The sequence below is a fragment of the Peromyscus eremicus genome, chromosome 3 (genome assembly GCF_949786415.1).
Source record: "Peromyscus eremicus chromosome 3, PerEre_H2_v1, whole genome shotgun sequence".
In the NCBI taxonomy this organism is placed as follows: Eukaryota; Metazoa; Chordata; class Mammalia; order Rodentia; family Cricetidae; genus Peromyscus; species Peromyscus eremicus.
The window spans coordinates 139,065,207-139,092,864 of NC_081418.1; the positions used below are offsets into that span (position 1 = coordinate 139,065,207).

Consider the following 27,658-nt stretch of genomic DNA (forward strand, 5'->3'; position numbering starts at 1 on the left):
GACCCACCAGCATCATCTCCAAAGGACAAATCCTCTCTACCATTTTTTTCCCACCATACCAGAGTTGGGCTATTTATAGTAATAGACTCATGTCACTAGGAATTGAGTCAGGATGTGTTAGGCTGTAGCCCCATCCATAAAGAATTTCTTAGCCTCAGAGTTCAGAGTTCAGCTCAGAGTTCAGCTCCAGCTGCAGAAACAACATGCCTGGGTAGTGAAAACAACTCACCTGCTCCCAATCAGACGACAAACACAGCTGCAGTTTTCTGATACACACACACACACACACACACACACACACATACACACACACACACACAGACGCCCCCCAGCTTCCCAAAATGTGCTCAACTTCCATGTCATGGAAAGATTGGGCCCCTAGCTGGTATCCAGTCTACCTCTTCTCTGCCTCACTTTTCCTACAGAGACAATGTGCTCTCCTATCCTCTTCCCAGAGAGTCACTGTCCTTTGTCTGCAGAATCACAACTCTCACCTCAAAGGATAAGAGTTTAACTCTGGAGACAAAATGAGTGACCATGGCACAGGACCAAGATTTACATTATTCCAAATTCCATGTTCCCAGGTGGTAGTGGAGTCTTTATAGTCACAGAACAAAGGAAGCCATACATAAAGACACTTTAAGCACATGGTGGAAACATCAGAGAGGGGTTTACAACAAAGTGAGGGGACCTTTGTTCCAGGGGTCAGATGGTACCTGATGATGCTCTTAGCCCTTGGGTTTGTGGGAGCTGTCTGTCTGTTAATATATTCCAAAGAAAGCTAGTCTTCTGAGTTACCTGATGGTCATAAAGGTCAGGGACAGTGAAGAGCAATAAACAGGTATTGAGAGGGCTAAAGATGGAGGGCTGGAGAGGTGGCTCAGTTAGTTCCAGGAGATCTGATGCCCTCTTTGACCTCCATGAGTACCAGGCGTATACAAAGTTCACACACATATATGCAGGAAAAACACTAATTTGCATAAGGTAAAATATATTTTTTTAAAAAGAGGGTTAAAGATGGCTCTGAACAAAACTCTAGGAGGGACACATGGATGACCCTGCAAAGGAGAAGTGGATAAGATCTACATGAGCGGACTGGGTGTGTGTGGGGGGGAGGTGGCAGAGGGCGAGGAGTGGGGGATGAGAACATAGGGAAATGGGATGGTCAACCTGGAACAGGGACAGAGTGGGAGGGCAGGGAGGGAGATACTATGATAGATGAGGACATCATGGGAATAGGGTTCTGGGGAGGCTCTCAGGAATCCACAAGGTTGACCCCACCTTGGTCTGCTGGCGGTGGTCCAGAGGGTGCCTGGACTGGTCTATTCTGGTGACTGGTCTAACAAATAACCTAGCTGTCATCATAGAGCCTTTGTCCAGTGACTGATGGAGGCAGATGCAGGGATCCATGGCCAGCCACCAGGCTGAGCTCCGGGAATCCAATTGATGAGAGAGAGGAGGGATACTGCAGGGGAGGGACATGGAGATCATGATGGGAGGATATGTAGAAATGATGGGCCACACTGGTGGAAGCCCATGAACTGTGGACTGGTGGCTGTGAAGCCCCCGTGGGACTGGACTAGGCCCCCTGGATATGGAAGACAGTTGTTTGGCTCAAACTGTTTGGGAGGCACCCAGGTAGGGGGGTCAGGATCTGTCCCTGGTCTATGGGCAGGCTTCTGGGAATCCGGTGCCTGCGGTGTGAAGCCTTGAACAGCCTTGGTGCAGTGAGAAGGGGCTTGGACCTGCCTAGGCTCTGCTGACTCCCCATGGGAGACCTCGATTTGGAGGATGTAGGGATGCGAGGTGGCTCGGTAAAGAGGGCTGGGGGGTGGGGGAGGGAGGAGGGGGATCTGTGGATGGTATGTGGAGTGAGTAGAAAATTTCTTAATAAAGAAAAAAATTGAAATGAAAAAAAAAAGATGGCTCTGAACTTAGAGTTTTTCAAACCCTCTGTGGTCACTGACTGCTAGGCAGTCAGCGATGTAGAAGGTTCTGTGGAAGCTGCTGTTACTTTCCAGAAACTTCCATTCTTACAAGGCTTGAAAAGGGCTGGCAATTACATTTCCCCCTTTTGCAGTTCTTTTGCTTTTAGGTTGATTTCCGCAGGACAGTGGAACACCCCCTGTCATCCCACCTTGGCAGAAGAGAAAAGTGTGTGAGGTTGCTGTAATTAAAAAACATTTTGCACTATCAAAATGTAAAACATTTCTTAGCTCCGTTTATTTCCTTTCCGGCACACCACATTTCCTGTCACAGATTATTAACTCTCTCCCAGAAGCAGATTTTATTTGCTGAAAGGGTGGATATATTAAAGATTGATGGATCAGGCAACAACAAATCACTGGCAAGCTGGGCGGAGCCTCCAAGTCAGCTGGTTTGAAAACCCGCTTACTACAAACCTTCAGTTTGCAAACCTCTTCGTTCATTCGAGGTTTGCTTCAGCCGGAAGATACAATTGTGGCAAAGCCTTCATGAGAATGTTAACTGCAGACTCCACCTTGCCAGCTGGCGAGGGAGAAAACCGTATGTATTTAATGAAAGGTTAACTAAGTTTAGGGAGAGAGGAAGTTTCCGTAGGGGAGTGGAATCTCCCTCTGTTAGGCTATCACAGGGGTCTCTAGAGATCAGTAGAGGCTGGGGAGCGGGGATGGGGTGGGGTGGAGGGCTCTAGGGTGGGCAGGAAGCACCCTTGCAATTCTGTATTATTCTTTCATGGCGTATGTTACTTAAATAAGTTTGGGGAAGAGCAACCAACAGCGAAATTGTTAGTGGACTCTTCTGCATCTGGAATTTTCGATCCACTAGTTCCCACCAGAGTGAGGCTGGGATTAACTCTTGTCTCACCCACAGTAATTAAAAGAACTGTAGGGATGTGTTGTAGGAGTTAGGATTGAAATAGCCGCCCATCAGATTACATTTCCCGTAATCTGAATCCCACTGCCTGTGCCCCCCCCCCCCTTCCCCTTAAGCCTTTTCCCCAGACCTCTGGGGTGTCAGAAATTCTCCTCCTTCCTTAGGGCACCTGCATACTCCCGGGCCATCAGGGAACAATCTCAGTCCTTCTGTTCCTATTGTTATATCCCAGGTTTTTCAGTAGGGAGGGGCTGGGAGATCGATCCCACCTGCAAATCCATCTGCTGTTTTACTTTATGGTAAATGATGGGAAAAGGACACTGGAGACTTCTACTTTAAAACTGTATCCTTGCATTTTGAAAAACGTTTAGAACTCATTCTTTAGATCCATTTCCTGTTAATTTTTTAAAGTTTTATTTTATTTTATGTGTAGGGGAGTTTTGCCTGCCTGTTAGAGCACCACATGCGTGCCTGGTGCTCACAGAGGTCAGAAGAAGGTATTGAATCCCCTGGAACTGGACTTAGACAGTTGTGAGCCACCCTGTGGGTGCTGGAAATGAACTGAGTCCTCTCTCTCCAAGGGCAGCAAGTGCTCTCCACCTCCTAGCCATGGCTCCACCTCCACTTTCATATTTTTGTTTAGGAATAGAATAGTTCTTGGAAAACAGAGTTCACAATTATTGTTAGCTCAGGGGTCTAGTGGCAGCCTCAGGAGATCAGGCCAAGTTCCTCTAGGTGGACAGGCCCCCTGCTGTGGTGGTGGGAAACACAGTCTTGGAGGTGGGGAACAAAGTGAACAGGAAGGCAATCTAACCAGGCCTCCCTCGAATCCCTGGGCCCTGTCCTGGGCCATCCAGTGCACACCTATGGAGCCTCTCCTCCACACCTGTTGTGCCCTGAGTGCGAGACCCCCAAGAGACTACCAGAGACAGGAACTCACCGAAATGCAAAAGCAAGGGTTGTTGAAGTAGTTCAAGCTGCGCAGCAGGGACCTTGTCGAGCCATCCAACTTAGTAGAGGCTGGAGGAGGTGCCCACAAGCTCAGTTTTTAAAGGGAAAAGCCACAAGGTTACATCTGTTAGGGGCTCTAGTACGGGTACAATTCTGATTGGCTCAAGTTTTAGGGGCTTTCCAGAATTTGTGTTATCTTACTTTGTAGTTTAAACCGGTTGTTGGTCAAACTTTATAGACTACCTCTGGCATTGGGGCATTCTGTGGTTAATCAATTATTACCAGATAGTCTTTCAAACATCCTGACTTTGTACTTTGACCATCTCCGGAATTGGGGCATTCTGTGGTTAATCAGTTGCTACCAGATGGCTCTTCAAACATCCTGATTTGTCCTGGGACCCATGTCAGCAGCTCTGAGAATTTTGAAACTCAGGCCTGTTTCATGCTGGGGTGAGAGGCTTGCTCGAAATGGGGGTGCTTTGGTTCTTCACACCTACCCAGGACCCTTAAACAGACTGAAGAACCCACCCTGCTTATGGGAGAGCCAGAAGTGTCGGTGTCTACTGCTGCCCCTGACTTTGAGTTGTGTCTAGGCCCTCCAGGTGCCAGCAAGTCACATACTCCTCTGGGTAAGTCAGAGCACTTACGGTGCTTGGAAAAGTTACCAAAGTAAAGATTTCCTTCCTTCTTCAGACTTTTCTGTGGGTTGAAAATGGCAGCCAAGTCCTCACAGCAGTGGGCAACGTCCTTAAACAAACTGACTTAGGTGAAAGGTGCCGTCTGCTGCCTGTGGACCCTGCTCTCTGGAACCCATCCGTTTCTCTAACACTTGCACCTTCTCCTCTGCTGCCTGGGGACCCAGCTCTCCGGAACACATCAAACCCACTGCAGCCTCTGTAACAGTTTCACCTCCTCTGACCAATACCAAAAGAGAAAGCCCATGAGTAATCCTACTGTTTCTCTAGTAAGCCAAGTATTTCTGTGGGATTAGGGGTTAGATAAATGCCATGAAGGCCGTAAGAGAGCCCATGACTAAGCAATACAGATGGTGAACTCCCAAGATGGCGGCCTTCTTCATCACCTTCCAGGCCTGAGACAAAGCCGAGGGCGGCTTAAAACAAAACCTGGCAAGCTTTTTCTCCTGCCAGTGGGGGCTCTGTTGGTGAACCAGTTCTAACAGTTCAGGGCCAGAGTGTTGGTTTTAATGAGGTGCTTTTACTCTGCAAGGAAAAGTCAGGAGTCACGACAAAATCCTTTATCAGAGCTGAGTTTTATTAGAAGGGAGAGGGGAGGGTCAGAAGATAGTGTGACCAGGAAAAAGAGAGAGAGAGAGAGAGAGAGAGAGAGAGAGAGAGAGAGAGAGAGAGAGAGAGAGAGAGAAACAGAGAGAGAGAGACAGAGACAGAGACAGAGAGACAGAGAGAGACAGAGGAAAGAGAAGGAAGAAGAGCAGGAGGGGTCTGTGTCCTGCTTCTTATGGATTCCCCTGCACATGAGCATATGGGCTTAGGGAGCTACACCACACACGTGCACATTGCATGATAAGGCAGCGCACAGATTAACATAGGACATAAGGCACCTTGTTTTGCTACTGAACTGCGCATGTGCGGTCATATAGATGAAGGGTGGCTGGGAATTCCAACACAGAGTAGGATGTGTTTTTTGATTGGCACATTAAAATTTACACACGTTTCTTGTTTCATTATGGTGAATATATTGAAACCCTCAGCTATTTTTAGAAACATTATATGTTATTGTGAATTGTACTCATCCTACTGTGCCTTTAAACACCAGATGGACACCACTTTATAGTAAATAATGTCTACTTCCTCTCTACCTCCCCCAAGAGATATTTGTATGCGATTGTGTATTATAAGACTGTTCATATTAGCAAGAACATGGAACATATCTATCAGTGAATAAATGAGGAAAATTGTGATCCATACTCCTGTTGGGGAATCTCCACCTGGGGGCGGTGGCGGTGGTGGAGCATTCCATGCTGTGGTCCTACTCCTCCCTTTCCAGAAGACCCCACCCCCTCAGAAAGCCAGCCAGGTAGCAGCCCCTCCCCTCAGAAAGCCCCTCTAGAGTCAATCCCTCCTGGGGCTGCTCAGGATCATACCTACAGGCTACCCAATGGCTGCTAAGGAGATGCTTTGCTCTGCTCAGATTAAACCTAGATTTACTAATTCGGCTTGATTGGCTTATTAATTGGCGGCAAAGATATCCAATAACTGAGGATACAAAATTCATCAACTCCCATATATAGTGGAATACTACACACCAATAAGAGAGGGTGTCCTCTTTAGTGACAACATGGGTGGACCTGGGTGACATGTTGAGAGAAATTAGTCAGGCATTGAAGCCTAACACTGCTTGTTAGTTTGAGAGAACTAGCTAAAATCAGACAGGAGTTTATATTATTTTCTTGGGTTTGGAAAGATTGGTTTTTAAAGTAGGATGTAAAACTAGTAATCATAAGGAAGTCTATGTATTCAAAATATGAAGGAGTTTAGAAATCTCCCAAGATTTACTTTCTGTAGGGAGTGTGAGGAGCTATGAGGAGTAGAACCCGGGGAAACCAGATTGCTCACATGCTGAGAAGAGCTGGAGCTGGAAATGAGCATGTGAGAATTATCATGCTACTTTCTATATCTTTCTATAACTGGAAAGAATGTAGGTCGAGAGTTTTGTGTGGACCCCAAATCCAAAGGCCACAGTTTAGTGCTTAAAGCCTTCCAATCCTACATATCCTCTCCTCCATTGTTGATGGGCGAAGCTTCCTGATATTTTAGATGTGTGAAACCGAGCAAAAAGCAATGGTTAAAGTCAGTGGAAACTTTGTAAAAAGTATAATTTGCGTTCAGTAAAATTAATTCACTTGATGTACATTTTCATCACTTTTGAAAACATATAATCATGCATTCTTTGTCAAGATTTGTAGGGGCTGGAGAGTTGGCTCAACCATTAAGAACATTTATTGCTTTTACAGAGGACTGGATTTGATTTCCCAGCATCTATATGGTGGCTCACACACTCACCCCTAACTCCAATTCCAGGGATCTAACACACTCTTCAGAACCCCCAACACTAGGCATGCATGTAGTACACATATGCACATACACACAGACAAAACACTCATACAAATAAAATAAATCGAAGACAATACTTTATAAAGGATATATAGACCCCCTGCCCCCTACCCCACTCCAACTTCTCCATTCCCTGTTGCAGACACTCTGTACCTCTGTCCCCAGCCCTTACACACTTACTTTTCCAGAATGTCACAAAATGGATCCCTGAAGCAGAGACTTCACATTTGACTTCTTTCATGTCATCGCAGTATTACATTCTGCTGTTCAGACAGTGCAGTGTCTATCAATAGTGAGTCAGACACACTGCTGGCTAGATCTAAGAGACTGTCCACAGCACCACCTGCACAGGAGCAGTGCTCTGAATTCTGAAGTACACAAGCACCACATAATCAAATGTTACACAAAGAAGTTAAGAAAATCTGGCAGGAAGCTTGTAGAGAAGTGAGAGAAGGAGGCACGTCATAGCAGTTTGAGTTTCTTTTCAAATAATCAGGAAGGAGACAGTTTCCTGTGGCTCACTGCCTTTAAGCTTGCTTAAACCTGATAAGTTTAGTTTATGGACTTTTGAATCAGAAGCCTTGGGACAAAGCCTGGTAAAGTTATATGAGAAAAAGGGAAGTGCAGGCTTGTGGTCCAACTTGGTTCTTTTGTTGAGAGGGTTTGTTTAACTTGTCATCAGCTTTGGTAACTTGTTTCTTTTGTTGAGAGGGTTTGTTTAACTTGTCATCAGCTTTGGTAACTTGTTTCTTTTGTTGAGAGGGTTTGTTTAACTTGTCATCAGCTTTGGTAACTTGTTTCTTTTGTTGAGAGGGTTTGTTTAACTTGTCATCAGCTTTGGGACATTTGGATGATTGCAAATGCTGATTTTTTTTTTTTAACAGTGATCCTTAAAGCTGCTACAAATATACATATAGAGGTTTCTTTTTTTTGTTGTTAAAACTTAAATGCAGTCTTTCCTTTCAGTATGGGGATATGTGGGCAGGATGGGGGCACATCATTATATTGTGCAGTTCCTGCAGTTTCATAGTGGCTGCACAATTTTGCCTTTCTAAAAGAAAGGAGTTAGAGTCACATCAACATCTAATTCATCAACCTCCTGTTATATAAACAGTCAAATTTCTCTTGAATCTAAGATGATTTTTGGTCAAGACAAGTTCACAGACATTCCCCCCACTTTTTAGGGAATCAAATGACTTTACAATATTAAGCTTTGTGCTTGGGTCTATAGTCCATCTTGTGTCTTGTTTTTAGCAGACAGGCCCCAGGATGTTTAGGTAGCACATACTGGAGTGACGGCACCTTTTCCCTGCCATAACAACTGTACATCTCTGTTAAATATCTGTTGACCATGTGTGTTTGATATAATTTCCGGAGTCTTTTTTTTTTCTGCTGTATTGTTCTAGTATATACTGTGTTGCTAGCACCAACTGTGGTGCTATTTATTTATTCCTGTTTTCGTAAGTCATGAGGTTAGGCAAAATGATCTCTGAATTCGACCCTTCTTTTTCAGAATTATTTAGGACTCTTCTAGTTTCTTTTTATTTCTCATAGTAGCTTTCATATAATCTGGTGCTATGAATTTTTTTCTGAAGGCAGTCACCCTCCAGGAAGTGAAACTGTTGCACATATAAACTTGCTCAGCAATTGTAGACATATGAGCAATATTTAGTGTTCCAGTTTATTATGTAAGCATTTCCTTATATTGTTCTTTTATTGAGTAAAACATGGGAGTTAGGTAATAGGGTAAAAACCTGATTGATCAGAGAAGCAGTGGAGAAGCGACCAATGACCTCCTGTCTCTTGCCTTCCCCAACACAAAATGGCCTGGGAATCTTTTTTAGCCCCTTCCTGTGTCTCTCTTTATATATAATGTATCTTGGGTCCTACAAAACATCCATGGCTAATTCTGGTCAGCTAGTCACTAGCTCTGCCCATGATTCAATGATATGCTTTATTGATAGTCTTGGAGTGTCAGTGGGAACAAATACCCCACAACAGTTATATGTTTAGAACTTCCTTGATTTCTTTTTTTTTTAATTTTAAAAAATTTATGCATATGAGTGTTTTGCCTGCATAAATATCTAGCATCACATGCATTCCTAGTTCCAACCATGGTCACGAAACGGTGTTAGATTTCTGAAACTGGAATTATAGATGGTTGTAAGCTATCATGTGGGTGCTGGAATCAAACCCAGGTCCTCTGCAAGAGCAACAAGTATTCTTAAGCACTGAGCTAACTCTCCAGCTCTGTCCTGATTTCTTCATAATTTTACATGTAGTTTTTGTTATGCTGATTATGAACTTTTTTTAGATGTATAATTTTATGGTTTTTGGCATTACTGTAAATGGTGCTGTATTAGACGTTAACTTCCTTTTGACAGTAAGATGCAACTAACTTTGCCATGCTGACATTGTGTCCTGCAGCTTTGTAAACTCATTTTTTACATCCAGTAGTCTTTTGTAGAGCTGTTAGAATTTTTATGCAGATAGGACCATGTCATCTGTGAAGAGAAACACTTTCATCTGTTTTCAAGAAGTACAAATATTCTACCTTTCTTTAAGAAACTTATTTTATGTGTATGGCTGTTTTTCCCACACATTTGTTTATCACATGTGTGTCTGGTGCCTACAGAAGCTAGAAAAGGGTGATGTGTTTCCTGGAACTCAAGTTCTGCACAGTTGAAAGCTATCTTGTAGGTGCTAGGAATGAACCTGTATCCTCTGGAAGAGAAGCAAGTGATCTTAAATGGTGAGCCATTCTCCAGCCACATGACCCTATTTCTTTGCCCTGGTGAGGCCCTCCTCTGAAAAGTCATCCTGGAGTAGTGAGCAGACATCCTACTCCTGCTCCTGATTGTTGGGAAAGAATTCTCAACTGCAGCCTTGGGAATCAAGCAGACTGCAGTTGGATTTATTGTTTTGTTTTTAATGGATAACTTTTGTAGGGTTGAGGAAGTTCCTCTGATTCCTAATTTTTACACACTTTTGGTGTGTTTATTGAGATATTTCTATTTTTCCTCTTCTCTCAGTTTGTTCATAGGTCTAATTACACTGATTTCCCCCCCTAATGTGTCTGTTCCTCCTTCTAATCAGAACACTTTATGGAGAGAAATCCAGCTGACTGTTTTTGTTGTTGCTTCTCACTGCTCCTCACTCCTTTTGTTTCTTGATTTGATGATTCACACTTAGTTCAGGAACTGGAAGACCCTGGTCAAGGTTCTGTTTCCATTCTCTCTAGTCTTCTTTCCACCATGGCATCCTTTATGGACCAGGACCTTCTCTGAAAGGGGTTTGCAGTGTCCTTTCAGGTACTTGTGGGCAGTTGTAAAGTGGGTTTTTGTTGTAAGTTTCTTTTGTTTTTCTTAAGAAGTGGGCATTCTTATATTCATATTTTACAGGTAAAAAGCTCCAAGGAAAATTTCACGGAATCATCGACTCTGTGTTTCCTGTTAAGCGTCCCCGCTGGTCTGCAGTGATCATCATCATCGTTGTGGTTGCTGTAGCTGTAATTGCATTTCTCTTTGCTTTGTCATTGTCAGGTGAGTGACTCATCCCCAGATTCTGCAGCATTCTGTCCACATCCTCATCGTCACTTAGACTTACTGACCACTGTGAGCCAGGCGCTGTGGGAAGGGCTTGGGAGAAAACTCACTGGAAATTCCTGTTCTCTGGGAACTTGGGGTCTAGCAGGAAGATGCAGTGAAGGAACAGCACAGGCTGTGGTGTGCACAGGAGGCCAGGCTCAGCATCCCTGGGAAGATGGCGTTCAGCAAGCTCTGGAGAGATTCAGGAGACAAGTGTCTACCTGGGAGACCAATTGAAGGCAGAGAACAAGGAAAAGAAAACCCAAAGGAGTAGCCTCAAGGAGGCTGCTGCAGCTAAGGGAAGTGAGAGGAGTGAAGAGCAGTGTGGTTGGGGAAGGTCCAGAACCACCACCCCAACCATGACTCATGGTTTCGGTTAACATCTTCAACCATGGTCTGAAAATATTAAATAGAATGTTCCAGAAATAGGTGATTCCCAAGTTATCATTGTTAGACTATTCTGAATAATGTGATAAAACTTGTATCACTTTCCTGCCATAGCTACAGTAAATCATTCATGATATTGTTTTATAAAATCAACTTTAACCATGTCAATGAATAATATACAAGTCTAAACTAGGACAAATGTTTGCTAAGAACACTTATTCAGTGTAACCTAAACTATTATGGAGCTATGAAAAGGGTCTGATAAAAAGAAGATACAGTCACCTTCATTTTCTGTTGTATTTGTCCCTTTCATTTAACCCTCATGGTCCTGCCTATGAGAACAGGGAACAGCTGCAACAAATTGTCCTACACTAAAATAAGTGTGTGTGTGTGTGTGTGTGTGTGTGTGTGGTTATTTCTAGTATTTAATATTTCTTATCAAATCACTTGTATCTAGGCTCAATAGCCCTTCAAAGAGCCATGCATTCGTTCTTATCTGTTAAAGGAAGAAAAAAAACAAAATTATGAAAGAAAAATGTCTTTATTTTTCTAAGCAGCCCTCTAAAAACTTGCTGCATTCAGGGTTTCTTACACACACAGGCACACACACATTCAGGGCTTATTACACACACACAACACACACACACACACACACACACACACACACACAATCACTTTAATATAATAGACCCACAAATGAACATATCACATAGCTCCATCAATATAGATACTCCAACACTTGCTAATTCCCAAATCCTGTCTATCTCATTGAACTTCCACACAGTTAGAGTAGACATTCTGAAGTCTAGGAACTTTGGTCATGGTTTTAGACTTTCACTGTATTTACATTTTTATACACTTATCAGCCACAAATTATAAAAAAAACCCAGCAAAGTTGAAACTAGAAAAACAATGCTCTTTATAACCCTATTCATGGCTTATGTGCCCTTTGCTGCATCCTGTCCTTCCTCTTCACCTTACACTACTCTTCCTTGTTCTCCGTGTTACACTATGCCCACACTCACAGCTGTTTACACTGTACATTATGGGCTAGGATAAGCTTATGGGGGAGTGCATGGGGTCTTTTTCTGAGTTTGTGTGACCTTATTTAATATTATATTTTCTAGGTCCTCCACTTTGCTGCAACTTTCATTTTTCGTTGTGTCTGAATAACATTGTGTTTGTACATGTAATTCATTTTCATGATCTGTTAATCAGTTGATGGGCATCTAGGTCAGGTTCATTTTGTTAGGGGAGCTATTAATAAGCATGGATGTACAAGTTTCTCTTTGTTATGATGTGGTGTTGTCTCGATATTTGCCCAGGAGTATGGCAAAGTCACAAAAGGTCTATTTGTAACTTTTAAAGGAGACTACACACTGGATGTATAAGTTTATACTTTCTCCAGCAGTGAATAAGTGTCCCAATTTTTGACCAGAGTTCTGACATTTGTTGTGAGATTTCTTGATGATTGCTGTTCTGACAGCCTCTAATGATAGCCAGTATATTTTCATATGGATTTAATGTATGTGTACATGATAAGAGGAAATCTTTGATCAAAGTTTTGGTATCAAAACCCTATTTTGACCATGTCATGTTTTGCATGCTGGTATTTATCCATAGTTAAATTCAGAGAAGTGAGGAGTTTTCTTTATTTTCTCATTACAAAATGAGGATGTGAAGGAGGAATATAGGAAAGGAACCTGTAGGATTCCAGCAATCAGGGACAGTCCTAATGTTTTAAGGACCTATGTTTTTATGCAGGGTATTGGTGTCTTTAGTCACTGTACTTAAGAGGCACAGCCAGGAGGAATACTATAAAATCTAGACAAGTACAGTCCACAGAGTGAGATCTGGACCAGGCAGGAGGACATAGAGAGATTCTATCCCCAAACTGTAAATAGAAAGAAGAAAAGAAAAACATTTCCTTAGAGTCCCACATGAAGGCTCTTGATTGGAGACTACCATGCTAGGAAGAGTCTCTTAGTGATCAGTAATGAAAGCTACAGTTCAAACACACATATCAACTGAGATTGGGTGGTTAGCCAAAGAGACAATTCATGGAAATATTTATTTATGATATGTCACTGCATTTTGTATATTCTAGTAATAAAGAAAAAAACAAGTACTACAAACCCTGGAGCTGGCCATGCCAATTGCCCAAGAGACTGGTTTGGATTTGGAAGTAAATGTTTTTATTTTTCTGAAGTCACAAATAACTGGACATCCAGCCAGACCTCCTGCATGAAGCTAAAGGCCCATCTAGCTCGATTTGACAGCCTGGAGGAGCTGGTAAGCAATTATCAGGAATTGGTTTGTTGTTTGTTCTGTTGAATGTGTATTGCCTTGAAATAGAGAGCTTAAAGCTGAGGCATGAGGAAGGTTCCTACCCTAGGCATTGAGGGACATGGGCACATGTTAGTATGGTCCATTTGTGATGGTAATACATCTGTCTGTAGCCCTGAGACATTCCAAAGGTATTCTGTCCTGTAATGCTAATAGTCAACATGCATGACCAGACATATATTTGACTGAGAGACATGGTGGTCATGTCAGTCTTTGTGCAAGCTGGCAGGTGTTACATACTTAAGGTGACAACTATTAATAATTGCGAACACAGGCTTAACAAGGGACTTGCTCAGCCGCAGAAGGGTGGGTGGTTGTCAGTGTAATATTGCTTATGGTAGTAAAATGCATCCACTAAGAATTGAGGTTTATTTAGTCAATTATCCTGAGTTTGAATATGCTGCCATCCTGAGAGGAGGCTGTAGGACAGAGACTCCATGGTCATCTGAAGCTGAGAGACACATGTATTTGCTTTCTGTGTTTTATGACAGGATTTCCTAAAGAGACACAAGAATGATTCTGCCCGCTGGATTGGCCTGCACAGGAAGTCATCGAAGCATTCTTGGAGGTGGACAGACAACACTAAATATAACAACTTGTATGATTTCGGACCTCTTTTCTTGTGTTGTGATGTGTGTGAGTTGTGGCTATGAGAGATGAAAGGCAGTGTCATGTGGAGCCAGTTGTACTGGAAACATAAACCTTTAGGCTGGAGGTGTGCCCTGGGGGTAGGTTGGTGGTACATGCCACAATCTCCAGTAAAGTCCACATCCAGAAAAATTTAAATCCGCTGGATTTACTTAGTGTTGTTTTACTCCAAATCTTTAGGATAATGGTGGCACTTGGGGTAGATGTTTTGTGCTATCACCACTTGAAAATCTTTCCTTGCTGATGACTGTCTTTGTGGGATGTAGACAGAACTGCTGATGGCTACTAAGGGCTCTGGAACCCCAGGAAGCCACTGCAGAACAGCTGGGGTAAGACTTGTCAGACAGCAGTTTACACAGCAGCACCTGTCACAGAAGCAGAGACTCCAGGGGCTTTGGGAACCTCCTCTCAAGTCTCACATCAAAGAGCACCCCAGACAGCTCTTGGATGTGAGCATAGCCATTTTGAACAGACCCATTTCACTGGAACGGTGAAACACAGCCCCAGTCATGTCCATCATTAAAGACCTTTCAGCAATTTACTAAGTTTTGCATTTTCTCCCACTTTTATACATGTGAAAAATACTTCAAGATAGGATTGATGATCACCCTGTGGTGTTACCCATGGCTGAAGTTCACTTGAACATGGCAGCAAGCACCAGTCAATGCTTTGTACACACAGTACAGGGTTCAACATGGATGAATGACAAAGGTCTGGTCATCAAATCGAACCCTGAGAATGCAAAAGTCACTAGGTGTAAATCTTGTGCTGGTGATTCCTCCTGGGCTCTGCCTTTATGTGATCCATGTTATAAATAAGCAGTGGAGACGAGTGAGCTATCACTGCAGGAGTGAATGCAATGGCAGACTCTGCAGAAATTTTGTTTGTTTTTTGTTTTAGGGTTGACATCCGAGGAGAAGGAGAATGTGTCTACCTGATTGATGAGAAAGTCAGCAGTGGCAGGGAACGAACGACTAGGAAGTGGATTTGCAGCATGCCCAAGAACTATACTTTATAGTGCCCAGAAGTTTCATAGATTGTGTCAAAGCAATCATGAGAGACCTGTAACATGTTATCTACAGTCACTGATTCAATTCTTTATCTTCTAAAATTATCAAAATCAATTCATAATCTGTGGTGATATCCAAGATGAAACTATCATAGACAACTATACTTATGGGTATTTGGGAGTCTAGGAGAGACTCTAAATTAAATTCAGTGCTTTGGTATGAGTTGGTACTCATATCTTAAACGTGAATAGCAATCCTGTCAGCATTAGTGACCTCCAGTTTTATGACCAGATATGAAATTTTTTCCATTAGTTCTTCCTTTGAATGACTGAGACCTTAAAAAAATGAAGGGAGGACAGGATTGAGCCAAGATGGCTGCAGCACACATGGCTCCTGTAGAGGGCTGGAGGGGGAGGCTTCCTCCTGCACCCTTCCCCCACAGCTCTGGGTATCCTGCACCAGGCCACATCACTGGTCTGCAGCCACCAAGGAGGAGCCTCACACACCAACGCCTCAGCCTCTGCACCCCAAGCCAAAGCCAGAGTGGTGTCCTGCTGTTAGAAAATCAGGGAAGAGTGTCAGAGAGAATGGTTGTATCTCCGGTAAATGTGCCCTGGCATGTCTGGAATATCTGTTATCAGAACCCTTTAAAAAATATTTGAAGATCAATTGAAGATGGTGGTTCTTAGAGTGGGTTCTTGGTTCCAACTTGAGACACCACTGCTGTGGAGCTGCCCTCAGGCCACAGGTACAATGATCATACCTACTGAGTCAGCAGTACGGCCTTCACCAAGGACAGAGAGATGTGCAGAGGCCTGGAGCTGTAGTGGATCCTGCCTCAGATACCCTGCCCAGCCGAAAGATCACCCTGTCTCTGGGTAACAGCAGGATATCCCAGACCAGTCTCAGTGATAGTCTACAATCACCCTGTCTCTGGGCAACCACAGGATATCCCAGACCAGTCTCAGTGATAGTCTACAATTACCCTGGCTCTGAGCAACATCAGGATGTCTGTGATGGAGATCAGTTCATTTTCTGAGTTGAGCCTCCTCAGGAAACCTGGCACTGGCAGAGTTGTAAGCAGCAGCCTGGGTCTCTCACAGGCTCTGTCTCCTAATGCACTACCCAGCTCCACGACCACCCTGACTCTGAGCAATGGTGGGATGTCCAAGATGGAGAATGGTTCATTTTCTGGATTGGGCCTTCTCAAAAAATCTCTGTGATGTGTGCTGCCACCAGACTCCATGGTGCTTTATGTGGTCCGTGCTACAGCTGGGGCTCTTCTGGTGTCAAGGTTCTGTCAGCAGCTGCAGGCTGTGTTGATACCCATGGAGCATGTTGTTACTGGAGACCATATGGATGTCCCTAGTCTGTGTTCCTGCCTCGGGCTGTGTTGATGTTCATGGTCTGTGCTGCTCCCTGAGGTCATGCTCCTGTCCACAGTCTGAGATGCTGTGGGGCCCATGTTGATTAGCATGGTTCCTGTTACCAGTACGGGCCCTGTTGGCCTCTGTGGTCTATGCTACCACTGGTGGCCATGTTGATATTCATGGTTTGGTCCATGTTCTGTGCTGCCAAAGTTGACATCAAGTCATGTTGGCATCCCTTGTTCATGATGCTATTGGGGGCCATGCTGATGTTAGTGATTTGTGCTACTGCCAGAGGCCTTTGTTGATGCCTGCAGTCTATGTTGCCATTGGAGCCCATGTTGGTGCCCCTGGTCTGAGCTACCACTCTAGGCATTGTCTGATATCTTTGGTCTTTGTTGCCAATAGAGGCCATGTTGTTGTCCCTGATCTGTGATTCAATCTTAGACCATGTTGATATTCTTGGTCCATACTTCCTCCAGAAGACAAGTGGATATCCTTGACCTTAACTGCTGTCTGAGGCCATGTAGATGTTCATTGTTCATGCTTCTGCTGAAGGCAGTGTTATGTCGGTGATCTATGCTGCATACTGAGGTTATGTTGATATCTGTGGTCCATCCTGCCACTGGGGCCCATGTAGGTGTCTGCGGTTCTTGTTGCTGCCTCTGGCCATGTTGATTTTAGCTGCCTTTGAATCTAGCTCCCAAGCCACTACCCAGAGTAACTCAGAGAAGATTCTCAAGAGTGAGGATAGAAAGATTTCTATAATAACTTCACACACGATCTGTTCAGGTCATGCTCTTTATTCTTCTTCAGCTCTAATTTTGTTTACAGCTTTAATTCTTCCTAGTTCTAATTCCTTCTAAGTTCTAATTCTTTCTAGTTCTCCTCTGTTCTGCACAGCTATATACATATTTTTCAGGAGGCCTTTTTCAATAACAAAAGGAGTTACATAGCTACCTCTGAAGGTCATAGCACATTCCTTGAGTAAACACTGCAACCATGGCAACTCAATGTTCCAAGATTCCTTGTGTATCAACTGTGACCTGAGGCCAGGGCACAGTGCCTGGTGAGACAGGCTGCTGAGAGATCTACACAGGGAGTCAGGTCTTTATCATCAGACTTGGCAAGTGAAGAATTGACATAGTATTTGAGTCTTTGTGTTAATAACCAGCACTTGGGAGGCAGAGGCAGGTAGATATCTATGAGTTCGAGGCCAGCTTGGTCTACAGAGTAAGTTCTGTGACAGGCTCCAAAGCTACACAGAGAAACCCTGTCTTAATAAATGAAGAAAAAAAAAAAAAGAAAAGAAAAACGAAAACCTTGGTTAGACATCTCGACTCTGACCTTGTGCATATCTGTAAAGTTTTGAATTTATGATCCATTTACAGAAATATTCAGTCTAGTTTGAAACTGCTCTGAAGTTTCAAATCAGTGAAATGTATTTAGCTTATCGTAGACTGGGTCGAAATTGTTGTTTTCTTATGTTAGTCTGAGTTTAAGGAACAAAGCAGGCTCTTAAGTGTCTTACAGTCCTTGTGGGATAATAGATCTAGTTATGAAGCATATCCTAGTAGAATCTATTCATCAGAATTATCATCTTAAGTAGAAGTCATCTTCCTGACTATCCACAGCTGTATGTGTGCCCAGTAGATAGAATATATTCACAAGATAAATACACAAACATTGGGGAGAACACCCATAGCTGTTTTTAGGAAAGAGATATAGTGGCACATGAGAAATATTGCAAGACAGAAGCAACCAGTCATTTACAGTCAAGGAATCATTTGTCTGGTGGGTAGGCCTGCTGAACACTAGCTGTCACCTGCTATATACCCGCACGGCCTCCAACACCTCCCCCTTTTTCATTTAATAAAAAAGGAAGCATGTAAATCTCTCTTCGGGCAGCGAGTAATGTGGATAAATTACAAGTCTAAAGATGATTGGAAGAATACGTAATATTGTAATGATATTGAAAGTAATAAGAATCAATAATTTATAGACATGTAATTAAAATTATATCAATAACCAATATTTATAATGAATCAATAGTTTATATTTATAATTAATAATCAATAATCTATATTGATGGTAAGCTGAGAACTAGTGTAAACACCTTGTAGGTGTAGTTGCATATGGTCTCAGAATACCTTTGATCTATAGCAAGGCAGAGGAGTAATATAAAAATCTATCATTAGTTAGCATGATATGATGTGGTTAAGTGTGTCTAAATATTATGATTATGAGTTATCAAAACAGAATAGTTTAGAACATTAATTTTAATCTACTAATCTTTGAATAATTGTATTAATTTGATTAGTCTGTATTTTAATGAAGCATTGTTAGATAAAGAGTATACCTGAATTAGTGGTGTACATCTGTAGGACCAAAGCTGTAGTTGAAGTTGTCTTATATCTTAAACTTGTAACCAAAGAAATTATAAACCATTTTGGTTCTGAGAGGGCAGTATCAATTGGTCTCATTGTATACATAGCAAGATTTACATATCAGAACAATTGTCAGAAGTACATATAGAGATTGTTTGATAGTATATACATTTCAGGATCATGGGCACAATTTATACAATTAGTAATAGAACATTTTTTAAAGACAGTCAGGCTCCTGGACTGGAGAGTTCTGCTGTGGGATGTTGTTGTGGTGTTGCTCTGATTGGTTGATAAATACAATGCTGATTGGCCAGTTGCTAGGCAGGAAGTATAGGTGGGGCTAGCAGCCTAGGAGAATGCTGGGAAGAGGAGAGGAGTCAGGAGTTGCCAGCCTGACACAGAGGAAGCAAGATGACAAGGCAGAACTGAGAAAAGGTACTAAGCCACATGGCTAAACATAGATAAGAATTATGGGTTAGGCCGGGCGGTGGTGGCGCACGCCTTTAATCCCAGCACTCGGGAGGCAGAGCCAGGCGGATCTCTGTGAGTTCGAGGCCAGCCTGGGCTACCAAGTGAGTTCCAGGAGAGGCGCAAAGCTACACAGAGAAACCCTGTCTCGAAAAACCAAAAAAAAAAAAAAAAGAATTATGGGTTAATTTAGGCATAAGAGCTAGTCAGTAATAAGCCTGAGCTAATGGCTGAGCAGTTACAATTAATATAAGCTTCTGAGTGATTATTTTATAAATGACTGCAGGACCACCAGACCAGAGGAACATGGGACCAGGCAGGATGGAGAAACTTTCAGCTACATTTGGTGTACCAATTTGGGGCTCTTGAATTTCCATAAGGCCTAAAAGAGTTTAAAAAGGGCTTCTAAAAACAGAATAATGGAGCCAAAAACAAGGTTTTACTTCATGTCTCATGTGGGTCGAGATATAGAGACACCTAGGTACAGAGATACTGTGGCATGTGGACTTGAGCTACTAAGGTGGATTCACAGTGCATGGGTTGGAGTACAGCATTGCAGATTCCTGCCACTGTACAAAGTGGTGTCTGCAAACCATGCAGCATGGTGAATGGTGTATATAGCTTTTGCTAGTACAGACAAAAAAAAATAAGGAAAGAAAGAAAAGGTTTTTGGGATACATGCTGCTGGATGGAAGCAAAGATCCACTGCATGGTTCCCCCTGAGCTGGAGGTAAATGTAGTTCCGCCATATTTGAAAGCTGAGGTGGGTGGAGCCAGCATCCAAAGCTGCTATTTCAGTCCTAGTCATGCTATGGGATTGGGAACTGGACTGCTAAATTGAACCAACCTAGATATTTTAGAAATGTCTTAACTTTAAAAAATATATTTGCCAAATGGACATCAAAAATGCTTTGGAGTTTTGTTCCCACATGAGATGAGAGGCTGTGGATTTTTTCAGGGTTAATATGGATCAGATTTGATCAGGGGAGACCTCCTGACACTTGACAGGTGGCATCTATCAGCAAAGGTTACTGTTGGTCTTCTCAGTACTTGGTCATTATCTCAAATTTTCTCTTTGGGACCCTAAAGATACTTCATTCACAGACAGCAGGAAGAAGTATGGAGAATACTACACCCACATTCCCGAGAGATGGGGTGGGTGGTCTTTGGTTATTTGGTGGGTTATGGATGTTTGTTATCATTTAGGTGAGTATAGAATATTGACTCAAATTTAAAGTTATTTTTGTTACACTGTATATTATGGTCCTACTCTTGCTTAAAGAATTTTTGTATACTGATAAAATTTTAATGTTATTTTTGTTATATTATATTGTATATATATTTCTATTTTTGCTTAAGGTATTGTACCTATGCAGTTTATGTAAAAATATAGGGTGAAATTCTAGTTTTTGAAAGCTGTTATTATAAACTATATAGAATAATCAGGAAAAATAGGTTAGTGGTTAGTCATTTATAACAATTAAATTTATAGATATGTTAGGTATGCTTTCCAGATTATATAGACATACATTTTAGATAGATAGAAAGATGGTCTTCAAACCTTTCAAAGACCTACAGAGTGTGGCATTTAAAATGTTTTGTTAACTTAGGGTTTTTCAGGACAATGAGACACATCTGTTGGTGGTAGTACCAATTTACTTCCGAGAAGATGATGGGTATTGAAGAAACTCCTTATGAAGTTTGCTTTCATTGTGGCAAGACTAGCCAGAATGGTTAGGTAAAGAAACTGTTCTTGCCTTTGACTGCTGACAATGTGCTGTGCAGACTAGACAGGACACAGAGGAAAAGTGACTGTTGAACTTTGCCAAAACAAGGAGGACAGTCCTTAGAAATTCCTGCTTCACAGAAGAGTCTTCTAGACATTCTGCAGGACACAGAGGAAAGTGTCTGATGAACTTTGCACAAACAAGGCAGGACAGTCCAAAATTCCTGCTTCATTGAAAAGTCTGCCGGATACTCTAGGCCTGTAAGCTGAAGATAGATGCCCCAGTATTGCAGAGGAACTTTGGGTGACTGTCCAGGCAGCCAAATGTCTCTGTTGTTAGATAATATTTCATTCTTCTGGGCCTTTGATGGAGTTGAAGACTAGGTAGTTATAGTTGCAATTTTTCTTTGTTATGATAAAAAATAAATTAGATATAAAACTTTGGATTAACTAAAATAGGATAGGTAATGCATTATTTTTTTGAATATGCTAACTACAAATGGACTGAATATTGTAAATTATTTCTTACTTGGTAACTGTTTTTATTGTATATAGTTATACTATGTTACAATTAAAACCTTTATTTTTATTTAGACAAAAGGGAAAATGTAGTAGAATATTTTAAGTGTGTGTTACTTTTACTTATGTTGCATTTGCTTAACTCTGTAAACGTGTTACTGTGCCTCTCTAAAATACTTGATGGTCTGATAAAGAACTGAATGACCAATAGCAAGGTAGGAGAAATGATAGGTGGGGCTGGCAGGCAGAGAGTGTATATGGAAGGAGAAAACTGGGAGGAGAGAGCTGAGATCTAAGAGCTAGAGAAGTACTCTGGTGGCCAGCCACCCAACTACACAGCAAGCCATGGAGTAAGTGTAAGGTATACAGAAGTTAGAGAATGTGAAAAGCCCAGAGGCAAAAGATAGATGGGTTAATTTAAGGAAAGCTGGCTAGAATCTAAGCCAAGCTAAGGCCAGGCATTCATAACTAAGAATAAGCCTCGATGTATGATTTTTTTGTGAGCTGGGTGGCAGGCCCTCCAAAAGAGTAAAATACCTCCATCCACACATTGCTAATATTTAAAATATATATAGGACTTGAAAAACAGGACAGCAAATAAATAACCCAATTAAAAATGTTGTATACATCTAACCAGAGAGTTTCAAAAGATGAACACAAGTGGCTGAGAAACACTTAAAGGAACATTCAATATCCTTAGTTATCAGGGTAATGCAAATGAAAACTACATTGAGATTCTTTTATAACAGTCAGAATGGCCAAGATCAATAAAAGAAATAACAGCTCATGCTGGTGAGGATGTGGCATAAGTGAGCACTCATCAGTTGTTAGTGGAAGATCAATGTGGCAGATCCTTGACAATCTGGGAATAGATTTACTCCAAAATTCAGATATACCATTCTTTGGAATATACTCAAAAGACTACATCCTACAAGAGAGACACTTCTCAACCATGTTCATTGCTGCTCTATTAATCACAGCCAGAAACTGGAAATAGCCTAGATGTCCATCAACAGACAACTGGGTCAGAAAAATGTGGTATATTTACACAACAGAATATTACTCAGGTATTTTAAAAAAAGAAAAACCATGAAATTCACTGGCAAATGGATGGAGCTAGAAAAAGAAAATTTTCCTGAATGAGGTGACCCAGACCCCAAAAGACAAATATGGTATATAGTCACTTACATTGGATATTAGCTGTAAAGTTCTCAATAAGCAGGTTACATTCCACATAACTACAAAGGCCAGGTGTAGAGTAAGGGACTATAGGAGAGGGAAGCTTTTTTCCTAGGAAAGGGAATTAGAATAAATGCTTTAGAGATGGACAGTGGAGTGTGGACTGTATTGGGAAGTTCAAACTGGGAGAGGGACTGGGAGAGAGGAATAAGGAAAGGATTATGGGGTGGAAGAGATAAAACCAAGGGCTATTCGAAGAGATGTGTTGAAGCCTGTTACAGTAGAAGCTTCTTAAAATATATTTATTTATGAAAGAAATCTAAATGGAATAAACAAATCACTGGAGAGGCTAAGCCCCAACTAGACATCTGTCACCAAATGAACCTCCAGTGAGTTACATCTTGTGGTGGGTAGCCATTCCAGCTTTGATCTGGAAGTTCCAACCCCCATTGATTCTTCGGTAACTGTCACGCCTACAAGGCGGGGCCAAGAGAGGGGCCTGAAGACCCGAGATCCAGATGCATGGGTTCTCTTGGTTCCTGGGCCCTGGACGCTGGAGGTAGACTGAACAGAGTTCTCCAGAGAATACTGCCGGACTGAGCCACGCCTTTCCCAGACCCTGTAAACTATCCATTCACTTGTAAGTTACCCCACAAAATAAACCTCCCTTTTAACTATGTGGAGTGGCCTTAATAATTTCACCAATAACATCTAATCAAGTTTTTGGCCAAAGGGGCCTCTGGAAAACCCCCAAATAACTCAGGCTATAGCTAAGGTTATTGGTTGCTCTCTACAAACTGACGGTAAGGCCCAATTGTTGAAGACAACACCTACATAACTCACTGAACATGGAGAAGTGCAGCTGGTGCCTACCTACAGCCTTTACCTAAATGGACTAGCATTCATGGTACTGGATAGTACTATCTGTGGAGACCCACAGAAGTTTCCTAGTGAGATCTGAGCTTGCTTTACTCAGCAGGGCTGCATAGGGGAATGATTTGACCATGGGTGACGTTACCAGGTGTTAAGAAGGGACTGCACTTGACTGTGCAGTGTGTTTTGATTTAGCAAAGGGGAGGTCTTTTGCCCCACCCCTTGGCATTGTTATAAAAAGCCCTTTTGAAGAGGCAGAAGGGGCCATTGGGTATTGACCCAGGTCCTCCCTAAGCTATCCTGTGTTTCTGTCTGTCTTCTCATCGTCAATGTCCATCTTTCTATCTGATATTTTCTTATCCCTCTCTCCTCCTCATAGAAACCCTTTAAAAGGTGGGAGCTGGCCTCTTACAACTGTCCATGCTACCAGAGATGAACATCAACTCAGAAACAAACCCTTGGATCAACAATGGTGACCAGCCTGCAAGATAAACTGGTGTAATAATGCCCGAGTAGCCAACCAATATCCGATTGAATTTAAGGCCAACTCCATGAGATGGAACCCAAGTTCAGGTGGCCAAGACTTTGAGATTAGTTAGGCCATGGACCTAGAGGAAAAACAGATACCATTGTTTTGCTAAAGGAACACAGCAATAAAATGTCTCCTAATGACACCCTGCTGTACTCATAGATCAGTGTCTTGCTCAAGCATTATCATAGAAGACTAACCCTGTGTGGTAAATAGAACAAATACAGAGATTCAAAACTGAATAGTGTTTAGAAACAGAGGGACTGTGGAACACTCAACCCTAAGTGGAATGTCTCCATCAAATCCCTCCCTTTGAGGCTCAGTCAACACTGCAGAAGAGGGCACAGAAAGAGTGTAAGAGCCAGTGGGAATGGAAGACACCAAGGAAACAAGACCGTCTGGAATCCACAGTACTGATGCACACATGAGCTTAGAGACTGTAGCATCATGCAAAGGGTGTGCATGAGTCTAAGCCAGGATGGGGAGCCAGTGCAGAGAGGGGAAGTGGACACAAGGTCCCATCCCCAATCTAGAAGCTATTTCTAATTTTATATCCACTCACAAAAGTAATATTATTTTTCTCCATTGGAGTCTTACAGGGCACACAGACCACATTTAAGACTAGTACCCATGCCCAGCAGTAGATGGCTCTCACAAAAGAACCTTCAAGTATTATAGGAGGTGTTTTTGTCTGATAGTAGTTGGCCTGTATAAATTTTTTTTAAACTTACAGGTCTTTTGGTTATTTGTTATGGTTTCTGATTTTGTGTTTTTATGAGATTTCTATGTATGCAAATGTGTGTTTCTGCATCTGTACTTGTTTCTTGTGTTTTTAGTTTTTTTCTCTTTGTTGTATCCTATTCTGTCTTTTTTTTTTCTGTTTTACCTTATTAAATTCATTTATTTTTTTTATATTCCTGTTTGTTTTATAATGAGAGAGAGAAAGAAAGCTATGGATTTGAGTGGGTAGGAGAAGGAAGGATCTGGAAAGAGTTGGGGCAGGAGGGAAACTGAAATTAGAATATACTAAATAAAAAATCCACTTTCAATAAAGACAAGTCAAATAAATAAATAAAAATGAAAATAAAATGGTTAAACCAATTACAATTCAAATAAACTTAAGTTTTTGAGATTATATTTACATTTCTCCCTTCCTAATACTCCCTTTAAACCCTCCTATATCAGCACTTCCTCCTTGCTTGCTATCTTTCAAATTAATGCCTATTTTGCATTACTTGTTACTGCATGCAAGCATACACATATTTCTAAAGAGAACGTCCTCAGTCTGTATAATGTTACTTGCATGTGTGTTTTCAGGCCCTACCATTTGGCACTGGATAAACAATTGGTGTGCTCTTTCCCCTAGGCATTACTTAATTGCCTGTAGTTCTTTGTGTGGGTGGAGCCTCAATTCACCGTTCTGTTCTGTGCATTTAAAGTAGTTAGTCCTTACAAATTTAAGGTTAATGCTTATGTACTGAATGGTTTCTATCACATTTCTATTTCTTCCTATTCATAAAGCTGAGACATACTTACAATCTCCCAAAAGAAAACACATTTCCCATCAATTTCACCTTAAACAGTGAGGCAACATCTTCCCCAGAAGTCTATTTCTATTCTTCCCAGATAGAGTGGGTAGCTGTGAACTAAAGAAACAAGCACACCCCAGTTCAGGTTAGTGGACCAGAGAGTTTACCGTGGTTGTTCAAGGGACAAGGTTGATTCTTGGGTCCATGCATTATAGAAAAGTCCTGGACACATATTTGAGTGATGATTCACAAAAACTGTGTTGAAAAGATACAAAAAATAACAAAACATCGTGAAAATTATTAACCACAATTTACTCTGCCTTACTGCCCTTGGACACTTTGCTTTTGACAACCTGACATGGTAGAGAGACTGGACGAATGAGGAGCATAAAGGACAGCGTTTTATGAGGCAAAGGCCACAGCTTTTGGAGCAAAAACTGGCTATATTCAATATGACCCTTGAAGCCTCATGGTTGTTTAAATTCATACATGTGTAGTTACAAGAGCAATGGTTCCAAAGACATACGTGTCCTAACCCCCATCCTGTGTCCTGAGTACCTTACACAGTGAAATGTCCTTTTCAGATGTGAGTGAAGTAAAGACCTTGAGACAGAGAGATGCTTTTAAATCTCTCTGTTCTAACCTAATCATGGGGTTCCTCAATAGAGATGACAGGGCATCAGAGGAAAGGTTAAAGATGCTACACTGTTGGTTCCAAAGATGGAGGACAGGGACCTTGCCATGGAAAGCAGGCAGTCTTTAGGAAGAGTTTGCCCTTAACCCTCCAAAAGGAACAAGGCCCTACTGTAAATATTAGTCCAATAAGATCTCTTCTGAACTTCAGGCCTTCAGACCTGTAATAGAGATTCATGTTGTCATTGTTCTAAGCTTATTTATGCATTTTAAGATTTATTTATTTCATTTTATTGAGTATGAGTGTTTGCCTTCATGTATGTATGTGTACCATGTGCACACATGATGCCTGCATAGGTCAGAAGATGGTACCAGATGCCTTGGAACTTGAGTTAGGGATGGTTGTTGGCCTCCATGAAGTGTTGGAAACCAAATCTGTGTCCTCTGCAAGTGCAGCCAGTGCTCTTAACCACTGAGCCATCTCTTCTGTCTGCCCCTCATTGGGATTTTACTTTTAAGTTAGAGCACTAATATAAAACTGGGTTTGTTTCGTTGCTGTGTTTTTTCTTTTGGAGACAGGATCTCACTATGTACCCTTGGCTGGCCTAGAACTCGATATGTAGACCAGGTTAGCCTCAAACTCATAGAGATCTTTCTGCTTCTGCCTCTCAGGTGCTGAGAGGAAAGGCATGCACCACTGCACCCAGCCTATTAAACTATTATTATCACACCCAGCCTATAAAACATAATGTTATATTCCATTTACTATATTATAAAACATTTATACATCTCTCTCTGTGTCTGCACACACACACAGATACACACAGACACACACAGATACACACCCCCTGAAATGTACCCAATAACTGCATCTAAACAATGGTGACCACAGGGAACACTCTGACCATGAGGCTGTCTGGGTGCAGCAGTTCACTCTGTTACCTTGCACAGAGAAGCATACATATTGTCTACCTATAGCGAGGAAACAGCAAAACTCAAATTTCATTTCTTTCAACTAGTGGTGAATTCCAGTGACTATGAAAAAGTGGTTTGAACAGCTGTCACCTCTGGGTGGCAGCAGTTTCACTTCGAGGTTACTGTTTAGTGAAGACTATTCCTTTCATTTTCATCTGCAAAATGCAATAGTGGAATTGCAAGGCATTCACCATCTACTGAGACTTGCCAGTGATATTGTCATCTGTTGACCTATTTTACATATGAAGAAGCCCTTTGATAGGGGCTTCAAATTTTTTCTAGGTACTGGATTATAAATAGGGTAATCTATACTTTGTTGGTGTGTGACTTACAAGCTAGTTTGTACATTAATAATTACCAACCAGGGTCACAATGTCAATCAAATTTCTCTATTGAGTTAATATGGTAGTGATGCAATTTCTTCTGAAGGGAAACTAGGAAGAAAGGATGTTAAACAACTCAAAACAGCTCCAGGAAGTCTCTGACATTAGCAGATTCACTAGTCCCCTTCCTCCCCAAGAGTGTATATGCGGTAAGTGACTGCTGAGAGTCACTCTCCACAAGCCCAGCTGCCTGGGAGACGTAGAGACCAGCAG

The 27,658-nt window shown here is 41.9% G+C and overlaps 1 protein-coding gene and 1 long non-coding RNA gene across 3 annotated transcripts; both read left to right on the forward strand.

Moving 5' to 3' along the window:
* Positions 1-4,310: 4,310 nt before the first annotated feature.
* On the forward strand, positions 4,311-14,885 carry LOC131906511 (C-type lectin domain family 2 member D2-like). Its single transcript, XM_059257127.1, has 6 exons — positions 4,311-4,436; positions 10,301-10,441; positions 12,981-13,165; positions 13,711-13,851; positions 14,134-14,357; positions 14,768-14,885. Exons 1-6 carry the CDS (start codon positions 4,343-4,345, stop codon positions 14,883-14,885), a joined length of 903 nt encoding a protein of 300 aa, XP_059113110.1. The 5' UTR covers positions 4,311-4,342.
* Positions 14,886-16,410: 1,525 nt separating this feature from the next.
* Positions 16,411-24,070, forward strand: LOC131907448 (uncharacterized). Of its 2 annotated transcripts, none has more exons than XR_009378406.1 (3): positions 16,411-17,438; positions 23,004-23,163; positions 23,776-24,070. It is a non-coding gene; the product is annotated as an uncharacterized LOC131907448 (long non-coding RNA). The 2 variants fall into 2 exon arrangements; XR_009378405.1 differs by lacking the exon at positions 16,411-17,438 and adding an exon at positions 20,428-22,912.
* The last annotated feature ends 3,588 nt before the right edge of the window (positions 24,071-27,658 follow it).

Excerpts from the sequence above, each read along its gene's own strand:
- LOC131906511 (XM_059257127.1), top strand. The coding sequence starts at position 4,343 with ATGGGAGAGCCAGAAGTGTCGGTGTCTACTGCTGCCCCTGACTTTGAG. Across the intron at positions 13,166-13,710 it reads TTGACAGCCTGGAGGAGCTG|GATTTCCTAAAGAGACACAA; the intron begins GTAAGCAATTAT and ends GTTTTATGACAG. Across the intron at positions 13,852-14,133 it reads CTCTTTTCTTGTGTTGTGAT|ACAGAACTGCTGATGGCTAC; the intron begins GTGTGTGAGTTG and ends TGTGGGATGTAG.